Source organism: Monopterus albus, unplaced genomic scaffold, assembly GCF_001952655.1.
Source record: "Monopterus albus unplaced genomic scaffold, M_albus_1.0 scaffold22.1, whole genome shotgun sequence".
Lineage (NCBI taxonomy): Eukaryota > Metazoa > Chordata > Actinopteri > Synbranchiformes > Synbranchidae > Monopterus > Monopterus albus.
The window spans coordinates 2,131,074-2,141,885 of NW_018127902.1; the positions used below are offsets into that span (position 1 = coordinate 2,131,074).

Sequence of the window (10,812 nt, forward strand, 5' to 3'; positions counted from 1 at the left end):
GAGTGACTACTTTATCAACCAGTAGCTGGTGCTTTGCTCCTCTGGTGTTACTACCAATTCCTTTCTGGGCCCTGCTCATGTCTTGAGACATGTGCCTGCTCATCTTAGCTGCTGTGATGCCTGACAGGAGCTTCCATGTTGTGCAGAGGCAGGTTATTGGGCGGTAGTTGGATGGTACTGCTCCCTTCTGAGGGTCCTTCAGGATCAGGACTGTCCAGCCTTCAGTTAACCACTCAGGGTGGGTTCCATCCATTAGTAGCTGTTCATTTGTTCTTTGTCTTTTTCAAATGGTCTTTTTTTTATAGAATTGTAAGAACATCCTATGTCTTTTCATTCATTTTAACTGAATCTGTGCCACTCACCTCTGTGATACTTCCTGTTGCACAGACATGGTTGTCCTTCAGCATCACCATTCCACTCAAATCCTGCCTGTGCATGGACACACCACCAACTAGCATGCTATACTTCTCCACCAGACGAAAGCCTGGGGTGGTCTTGCGGGTGCCAGCTATGTCTCCATACCATCCTCTCGCCGTTGCCATTGCCTGGAGTTGAGAGCAGCGGGTGGCGATGCCCGAGGACCTGGCCAGGCAGTTCAGAGCTGGCCTTTCCCCAAGGAGCAGGCATCTTGCTGGGCCTCTCACCACAGCAGTTAGTGTGACAGCATCTGGACCTGTGGAGGTTAAAGCAAAAAACATGGGAGGACTGAAATCAAAACATGCCCAAAAAACTGGCAGTGCTAAATTATATGAGAGTGAATAAATGAGTAATACACCAGTAATCACAGGCATTCATTATTACATTAGGTCATGATACAAGCCTAGTCTAAGAAGCTTGACATACAGTAAGCCTTCATTTTGAATTAAATCTGTTGCATTTGAACAAGAGTGTTCAGCAAATGAGACATCAGCCTTGTGGATGATCCTTCTCAGTGTTTGCTAAACAGGGATACATGTACTTAGTAAGCTGGTGGATCAGTTCAGTCAATCTGAAAAATCCTGTGAACTGTTTCCCAGTTATGACTCACACTTATTTGTGTTTAGGGTGAAAATAAATGCTCAAATCTGATGTTTGATGTCGGTACCACAACATCATCATCAAGGTTGTTTTCTCAGACTGAACAACTGCAAAACAAAAAAATGACATGCTACATTTGTTTTTCTGTTATGTTGGTTATACTTTTTTACACTATGTTTAAGGTCTTATTTTAGATGTGTTGCCTATTTCACTGGTCATGTTTTAAGGAGCATTATTAATTATTTTTTATTTTTCAGTTTCATGCCCCAGAGGACTCCCAGCTGAGTTACACTAAAGATCCAAGTGGAATGTGTGCTAGTTGGTCATTTAATGTTAGTACTGTAGTGACAGTCTGTCTTCCATTTTGTTGTCTGCTGTTTGACTGGTGATGTTATTTGTCACTGTGACAAAACAAGTTTCCCCACTCTGGATTTTAGATGAGAGTGTCACATCCATCACATCCATCACATCCATCACATCCATCACATCCACAGCTTCTCATAATTTGGCATGGAATAGAGTGGGTAACGCCTACCGATCTTAGCTCCCTCCTGGTAAATCCAGTCGACAGTACAGCCGACCTCATTGAACACTGCTGTGAAGAAAGGGCTTCCTGCCAGGATGCTGTGTGCTGTTTTACACAGCAGCCTCGCCTCGACCTCATCGGACCCCACACAGACCCCTGCAGGATCAAAGTTTGGTGTGTCCTCTGCCAGCCACTCTCGTGCCAGGCGGGTCAGAGTGTGAGATGGGATCGCGTGTGCTGCTGTGTGTTTTGGCAGAGACATTCTGAAATGTGTGCATGGGCAAAACTTGTAATTTATTGTTTCAGTAGATGTAAAAATGGAAAATGAAAGCAGATAATGAATTGAAAAAACTTTCAAGGTGCTTTCTTGTTTTACATTCAGAAAATACTGGGCCATGAGTATATACTATAGACAGTGATTTTAAAGTTTGATGATAGATTTGCATCGCTTGTCTCACTATGTTTCATGAAAATAGTGATAGTGGGAGAAATATACATGTAGAAAAGCAACAGCTGCAAGATCACAAAGAAAGATATTACACTGTGACTTTGTGCTTGAGATGCAGCTACAAAAACATTATAGACTGTCAATTTGCTCTTTTTGTCAACATATTCTCACAGATTGAGTGACAAGGGAAAAACGTGAATGGAAAAGAGTACCAGTTGCAACTTCCTCATTGCAGGACATAAGAACAAGAATTCAACTCAACTGAACACCCATGGCAGAATTTGGAATGACGTTTTAAACAGTGTTCTCCTACGCTATTGTCAAAACATCATTTAAGGGAATACTTTTGAAAAATAATGTTCAACCCTCCAGTAAAGTCTTGTAGCATCTATGTCAAGAGGAACTGATGCCTCTGGAGGCTTGTGGTAATAAGGCACTTTATTAGTTTTTAATTTTACACCCATTTCTATATCTACCCTACAGTATATACTTCATTTTGATCACTCCTTCAGTTTAATGTGTACAAAAACAAATGTAATGTGCCACCGAAGAGTCAGTGCTGTAGCATAAACTACAACTATGTATTATTCAAGGAGTTATTACAATCAGAGCATATTCTGTCATTTGTAGCAAGTTTGTATTTAACTAGTCCAACACTGGAACAGCACTAATAAATGCAAATGAGATATTTACTTACTTCTGTCAGTGGCTCTCCTTTGTCTGTTGGTGACAGACTGTTGAGTTGCAGTGCTGTGCACACAGAGTCACAGGACGAGTGTGACATGGACTTTGATCCTGTGTACATGTTGGAATGTTTACAAGAGTTAGCACTGTAGGATAACCATCGATTGTGTTAAGCAAGCCTGATTGACAGGCCATTGAAACCGGTGTGCATATTTGGAAAAATTATCTGAGATCAATTCAAGCATTTAAGGCAGTGCAACTTGGTAGCACATGTAACCTATTAACCCACAAACTGCTTGAAAAAACACAGTATGCAACTCTTTTGTTTTATACATTTGCCATTGGGTATATTATGTGTGATTATTTTCTTTGTGGCACTGCATACAAACCTACACCTGGTTGGGAGGCGTAAGAAGGACCACATAACGCCAGTACTGGCATCTCTCCACTGGCTTCCGGTGCGTTACAGGGTTAATTTTAAGATTCTTTTATTTGTTTATAAATCCTTAAATGGGCAAAAAGTTCCACAAGATAAGATGGTGCCACCATCTTATCTTGTGGAACATTTGCGTCCATATAATCCGTCGCGGTGCCTCAGATCAGCAGATCAGCTTCTTCTGGAGGCACCGAGGGCCAGGCGGAAAACTAGGGGGGATAGAGCCTTTGCTGTGGTAGGTCCAAAACTGTGGAATGCCTTGCCGCTTTATAGTAGGCAGGCCCCCTCACTGTCCACTTTTAAGTCTTATTTGAAGACCCACTTGTATTCATTGGCGTTTGGCCAGGAATGAGACTCTGTCTGTAGTGTTAGTGTCTATATTATTGTTTATAGCTTTTTATGTGTTGTTTTTATATTTGAATGATATGTTAAGTGCTTTGGTCAGCTGTGCTGTGGTAAAGCGCTATATAAATAAAGTTGAGTTGAGTTGAGAGAGAGTACACCTGCCTGTTTCCTAAAACTGGCTTTGCACTGGTAATCATCAGGACATTTTGGGCAGGGCTAGCGTCTCTGAGCCCTAGGGTGTGGTGGCCATCAGCAGTCTGCTAAACCACACACAGGGAAGCTATGGCAACAAGGTGAAAAGCAATACAAACAACTCAACATGTGGCAAGCAAACATCCATTGGTTTTACTGTCACAGGCATCTGCTTTCGAAACACCTGTGGTAACTTTATGAATGCTGGCCATCCCTGGCTCAAGCTAGTAGCCACTGGCAAGGCAGACAGGCCATCAGGATGAGCAGTGCTAGGTGAAGACATGACAAGTTCATAAAGTTCCAACCTCCACCTTTAAATAAAACTGTGTACACTATCTGTGGCTTACTGACATTTCTGGCTGGCCCTGCTGTCTCCACATGAGGAAGGAAATGGGAGGAGCTTTGGACTACATGCTCTAAGTATCAGTTTCAGTATCCTCTCAGTATCCTCCAAGCTTAAAACTTCAAATCAGAGGGTCAGAGCCTTTAATATGTGCCTCTGGCACAGTTTTCAAATAACCATGTATAAATGATATATAGGCCGTGACAAATTAATGACTATATAAATAGTTACAGTTATAGTACAGTAAATAATTTGCTGTTTTATAGATTAGTTACAAGTCATTAATGAAAATAACTGTTGGGGTGCAAGACTGTGAAAAATGCCTTGTGCTGGTGCACATCCTCCTCAAGCAAGATAGTTGTTTTAGCATTTTACCTCCAATGGACTATTTGACCTCTGTCCTTCTTAAAAAAAATCTGCAAATGACTTTCTAACTTCTGTGGATGCCTCTTTAGGTAGCAGAAAACAGACTTCACAAGAAAATTCATCTTCTATACCACTCAGTCCCAAACAGGGTCGCTGGAGCCAATCCTAGCCAGCAATTGGGCAAAGGCAGGGTACACCCTGGACAGGCCGCCAGTCCGTTGCAGGGCCGGCACGCAGACAAACAACCACTCACACTCACACATACACTCCTACAGGCAATTTAGAGTCACCATTCAACCTAAGGCGTATGTCTTTGGACAGTGGGAGGAAGCCAGAGTACCTGGAGTGAAACCACGCAAGCACGGGGAGAACATGCAAAATCTGCACAGAAAGGCCATGAACCCGCAACGTTCTTGCTGTGAGGCAACAGCACTAACCACCGTGCCTCCGTGCTGCCCCACAAGAAAATTGTGAGCTTAATATATAATGACTCACCAGCCAGGGGGATTTTCTAACCCTAGAATCCAAAGGTTTATTCTTGTTAAAGATATGGTTCACAGTTTTTAGGCGTACTATTTGCCTCACCGAGTAACTTTTTTACTGGGTTTTATGGTTAATCTGCAAGCCTAAACACGTTACAGAACTACATTTTATACATTATCCAGATTATGGCAAGGCAGAGCATATAATCAGAGTGTTTGAAAGTATTTTATTTGCGATATATAGAGGGACAGCGACACACTATTTGCATCGCATACAGTTTGTGAGGATTACACGATCCACCGAGAGGCACAGCAAAGTGCTGCCTCATCGCGCATCTCCTCCATGTATTTGAACGGGACATACGGAAATTCTACTATTCTTTATTGAAATAAATTCCTTCAACATCGGGTTCGAACAGCAAAACGGCCTACAACACACACCAGCTGACAAATATTAACATTTATTATATTTTATGGTTAACTTTTTTTTTCTTTTCAATATTGACAGGGGAGGCTCTGCCTCACCTGCCTCCCCTGACCGCACATCACTGCAGTACACCCCCACTCTGTGCTGAATACTGCGGACGTATGCACAGATCCTGTGCAGTGCATCACATGGGAGGCACACGCAAAAGCCAAAAGAGGTCATAATTACACAGTAAGAAAGCCAGAAGATGTACACAACCCACAACTATCTACCCACACCTAATGTGCCACAATTCTCAGCAGTAGCCCTTAGTGCTTGTGAGAAAACCTCATTTCCTTTACAAAACATGCCTGAACAGTACTCCACCCAGAACCTGCTGAGTACATCTGCTTTTTATTTGGTAGTCTTGTACTTCGAGTAAACAAAAATTAGACTAGCCACACAGCAAACATAAGGCAACCATTGTTATATGGGAGTTTAATAAAAACCTAAGAACCATACACTGGCTGATAGCAACACTGTTACTGGGTTACCTTAAAGAGCCCATGGCATGCTCATTTTCAGCCATTTAATCTTGGGTACCTCTAGATTAGCTTTGCACCCCTCATAACTCCAAATAGTCTGTGGTTTTATTGTTCTGAAATAATTTGAGAGCCTCTTCCTAAAAACAAGAGGATAGTTTGTGAGCTTGCACAACTGCTGTTGCTGGTTTTGTGTCGAAATCTGCTTCACCATTAATTATCCTAACCACAACTACTGAGGGGGCCGCTACATGAAACCAAGTTTTGAACCGGGAAAGTACATCACGCTGGGAGACCAAAAACATTGACAAATAATCTATGTTTTTGATAATGACAACACCTGAAATCCTACCTGACATGTTGGAGCCAGAATATGAACGTGGACAGCACAACGAACTGCAACGGCATTAATTAATTTGACTTTCTCCTCTTTCTCCTCCACAGATAGGTAAACAACAGTATATGTACCGATGAATACAGATGTGTAATACTCTAAACAAAGCAGGTAACTGAGAAACCCCATATTTTAACTGGCATAATGCAGACATAGTAACTTCTCCAGCCTTACAACAATTCTCTCCAACGTTATAGAAACAAGGCATTAACAGACATGCAACATGCGCTTTTTTTTTTACTTACTGTTAAGTCCCACCGAGTAGTAGAAACATCACTCCTATTCAAGTAGCTCCAAGGTCGGTAAATCCAACCGGTGGTCACCACTTCTTCAACAACACAACCACATACAGTCCCAAAGTAGTGAAATTAATTCCAACAGGTAGTGAACCATTGACAATAACATCATGGGTCATTAATTCTCTCGTTAACCTGCATCACATCACATGGGGCTGACACACTGGCCTCAAGCAATCAAAAGAAACAGGTACTGTGCTCCGGGGGAATCCAGCATTGATGAGCTGATCATTCACCACGATGGGGGGCTTCACTGGCGGCTGCTTGTAGGTGAGACCCAGTCAGGTAAAACATTGAGTCCCTGTACAGGAACATTCCTGGACATGCAGTAACCCCAGGCCCTGTATTTTTCTCCACATCCTCTGGTCACAGTGCAGCAGCAGGAGGTAAAATATATCCACAAAACCAGGCGCAGTCAAAAAATTCTGCTTTTACAATGGCACCAGTGGATGTCAGGCAAGCTCACATAAAGCAACTGCCTGGAGATTATGACCATTCAAGGAAATCCTTAAACTATCACGTAATACTTTATTTAGTTAGAAAAAAGTTGCAAGTGCGAGTCCGTGAGACGTGTATAAACTGAGTTGTTTCTGCATATAAATACTACAACACACGTACACCTAATTTTTGAGCTTTAGGTCGTGTCTAAGATGATAATTCACTGTTGTAACATTGTAGATAAGTCAAAAAACAAGGAAAAGTATGCCATGGGTTCTTTAAGACAGACTTATGTTAACCCACTGTTGAATGACTTACAGTATAACTGAAATATATCTAAGCCATTAGTTACAACTCTGGCCATTATAGATGTTATTTAAACATTAAGTTGACCATAGTCTCAGGAGACCCACAATAACAGGAAGTGTGGTGGTTACAGTATGTACACAATGCCAAGGCATGAAGCTATTTCAGCATTTCCCCTCAGGGGTATACTACAAAACAGCGGTGGTGACGTCACCACATCTGTGGGTAGGACTGCACAAGTTGGCGCTCTCCCCACGCTGACGAGTACAAACGGAGACTTCCTCTTAATCTAGAGGTAGACAACCAGGAAGTGAAAATATACACATGGAGGGTGTGTCTTTTCTTGTCACTGTATGTTTTATTTTTAAAAACACAGTCCTCCTGGGATAAATAAATGGGGGACGCGGCGAGGACCAAGCGGCGCGAGCAGCTGAAGCGCTGGGCCGGCTCCTGCACCGACAAAGCCTCGGTCGTGCCCAGGCGGAGGTGGCGGGGCGATACCGACGACGGAGCGGGGGAACCGGAGCCCGAGCTCAGTAACTCACCGAAGGACCAGCCAGTGTCTGGTGGCAAAGATGAAACCAGTCCTCTCCTCAAACGACGGCAAGGAAGCGTTTCCTGTTAAACGGCTACACGCCCAGCCAACAGCCAGCTAGCTTAACTTAAGTTCAAGTGTTTTGCGTGGGCTCGGATGGGGCTGACAGTTAAACACCGTGATATTAGCCCCCCAGCTACTACATCACGTTAAATTACCGCTTATTAAAGCCAACGTGTTCGGTCTTCGTTGAAACTGTCAGTGGTCACTAGTCATTTCTCGGGCCGGTGTTTGTAATATTTGTGCTAGCTAGTTAGCAAGGTGTCTTAAAGTCAGTCTGGGTGAGGGTCCGTTTATACCACTGACAGACTTTGCTAATTCAGTTTTTTCCTCATATGTCATGTTTTGTTTTGGGACATTTTGCAGTGCTTATTTTCAGCCACTAACACAGGCAGTGACCACCTCTTAAAGATGAATCTCAGCCCTCTGCTAATCGGTGTCAGGGTGACTGTCTTGTAATACAGTAATGGCTGCCTCAGTTGCAGGTCCATCTGTCACAAATGCTGCAGCAGTCTGAACACTGGTGATCAAAAGTCACCTTTTATGAGGACACGGACTGCATTAGCAAAGAGCAGATATGAGCAGACCCTCACCAACACTGACCAAAAGAAGAAGGCACATTTGTGTGACAGCACAGTGGTTTCATAAATGATCAGATTAAAGGTTTGTTTTTCTGTATTTGTGTCACCCAATCCCATGACAAAATCAAAACCATCAACTGATTTTACAGCGAGTATTGCCTGTGTATCCAAAGCCTGAAATCACTCACTTCCACCTGTGTTCAAAACCATCATGTGCTAAATCACATTATGGTGCTCTCACTTTTTTCTAGAGGATTACTAGTCTATGTTGTAAGGTTTGTTATCTTAATTTGGCAAACCAGCTACAGCTGATAACCACTAAAATCATCTAGGTGCCTGTATCCTCTGTCCATAGGAAGAGTGTGAGGTTTGACAGGGCTGCAGAGTTCCTGGCTGCCTGTGCCAGTGGGGACACTGAGGAGGCCCAGTTGATGCTCAAAGAAGCCAAAGAGACCGAAACGAGGAATGGGGAGAATGTGGCAGAAGTTATCAACTGTTCTAACACCGATGGAATCACAGCTCTCCACCAGGTGAAGCCCCCCTTTCATTAGGTTACTTGCTGGTGAGTAACAGCTTTCACAGTTGCATTATTTTATTGTTTTTTTTTCATGTTTTGTACACAGGCCTGCATAGATGGCAGCCTGGAGATGGTGACCTTCCTCTTGAAGCATGGAGCCAACGTGAACCAGGTTGACAGTGAAGGATGGACACCGCTGCATGTGGCTGCCTCCTGCGGCCACGCTGACGTCACAGCGTATGTAGTATATCTCTCTACAGTTGGCAGAACAGAGCAGCTGGGCAATAAAGCACTCTTTAACACTGTGGGGACGTCAGAGTGCAGTGTGGGTGCCGGAGTATTTATGTATTTAACAATACTAACATTGTTGCTGTGTTTGGCAGGAGAACAAGTCAGCTAAAGCATGAGTGGGCTGACCTGGCATACAAACACATTCAAATCAAAAGATTGAAAATTGATGTCCTTTTTCCTGCACTCTCCTTTCCTTGTCTGAATAACACCTTTTGTCCTCGTTTTGAAAATTGAATATATCTGCACCCAAAACACAGATAGGATTAGGTATCTATGTTTATAGTTGTTTGTCCTTGTGTAGACTCTGTAAATGTTTCTACAGTTAAATGGATTTTCACTCTGTTCTTGTTTGTTTTGTCAGTTTCCTTTTACAGCAAGGTGCGTCTCTCTCTGCTGTGAACTGTGACGGAGATGTTCCTCTGGACATTGCTCTGGATGAGTCCACTGAGTCCCTTCTTCAGGAATACACGCTGAGACAGGGTGAGTGATACAACTCTCTACATGACAACTAACTGCTCCCTTTTAAAAGGATGTTTGATCATTTGTTTGTGCTTGATTTGGGCCAAAGTTATTTCTTTCTAGAATATTTTTTCTTGCATTAACAGCATCATTTTTGTATATGTACATAACTGTATTAGCAGTGCTGGATAAGGTAGGGAGAAGTGGCCACCTGTCATTTGCAGATACTATAGAAGCACATTGCTCACACTTTATAGCTTTAAACATCAATTAGATTATTTTGGGTGACCTTTTTGCCTGTTTTTGTCGTATAATGATGTATATTGATGTTGGAAAATATCCTTACTAATGTCTTGGTAATGATCTTAGGTAATCAATTATCAGGATGTGTAACTAAAAAAAAATTGCTAGTCTGTTTCCATCAAGACTAACAATCAAGACTAACAATTATGTTAAGTATTCCCTTTTAAAAAAAGCTCAGACTGGCACTTCTTCGGATGCAGACACATCAAGTTGACTGGTTAAACAGTTTTCAATTGCCTTTTCGTATTGCACCATGGTACTCCGCAGTGCAGGTTTTAAGCCTCTGTTTGTTTTCACACGTAAGCCAATCCATGGTGGCACTTCAACAAGTAGTTTTGCCTTTTGTCTTAATTATTCTCCCATTATCAGCATGACTGAAATGTCTACTCTATGTACTCTTGCAAAATTACATTGGCCCTGCTTTACATTTAAAGTCATCTTGTATTTCATTCACCAGTGTTGGATCTTTTTTTGATGCCACACCTCATTTGACACTGTTGTCCCATATATTGCAGGCCTCTCTATAGACTGTCCTAGAAGAAGCAAAATTACATGTCTGACTGCTAGTGTCATTGACATGCTGATGTGCCCATGTGGGTTTGTTTATGTGGGAAAGACAAATTGAGCCTTAAAAGTCATATTGCTGTGTACTGTACTGCAAAGTGCACATGATTCAAAAAGGCCTGTAGTGTGATATTTTGTAGTCACTATTATATCACCTTTCATCTTGATACTGAGAATCATCACAGGAAACTGTGCTGGACTTTTCAACTTCTCACCTTAAGACCAGGGCTCCCAAAAGCTGTAGCCAGAGTCGTCAGGTTTCTGGGTTGTCCGTCTGTACG

At 42.5% G+C, this 10,812-nt stretch overlaps 2 protein-coding genes across 5 annotated transcripts in view; one reads left to right on the forward strand and one right to left on the reverse strand.

Moving 5' to 3' along the window:
- LOC109956831 (nicotinate-nucleotide pyrophosphorylase [carboxylating]) overlaps positions 1 to 2,987 on the reverse strand; it is a 7,784-nt gene extending 4,797 nt beyond the window's left edge. The window contains exons 1-3 of the mRNA XM_020594198.1: positions 2,689 to 2,987; positions 1,553 to 1,806; positions 363 to 673 (exon numbers count right to left, since the gene is read on the reverse strand). Of these exons, the coding sequence (XP_020449854.1) occupies positions 363 to 673; positions 1,553 to 1,805 (564 nt within the window). The 5' untranslated portion in view covers position 1,806; positions 2,689 to 2,987. The remainder of the gene's footprint in view (positions 1 to 362; positions 674 to 1,552; positions 1,807 to 2,688) is intronic.
- Positions 2,988 to 7,411: 4,424 nt separating this feature from the next.
- Positions 7,412 to 10,812, forward strand: part of ppp1r12c (protein phosphatase 1, regulatory subunit 12C) — a 20,925-nt gene continuing 17,524 nt past the window's right edge. For 2 of the 4 annotated variants that reach the window (XM_020594136.1, XM_020594139.1), the window contains exons 1-4: positions 7,425 to 7,824; positions 8,753 to 8,927; positions 9,021 to 9,151; positions 9,567 to 9,685. In XM_020594136.1, the coding sequence (XP_020449792.1) occupies positions 7,616 to 7,824; positions 8,753 to 8,927; positions 9,021 to 9,151; positions 9,567 to 9,685 (634 nt within the window). In that variant the 5' untranslated portion in view covers positions 7,425 to 7,615. Of the gene's footprint in view, positions 7,825 to 8,752; positions 8,928 to 9,020; positions 9,152 to 9,566; positions 9,686 to 10,812 lie in introns of all 4 variants that reach the window. The other 2 variants (XM_020594137.1, XM_020594140.1) reach the window with 2 other exon arrangements.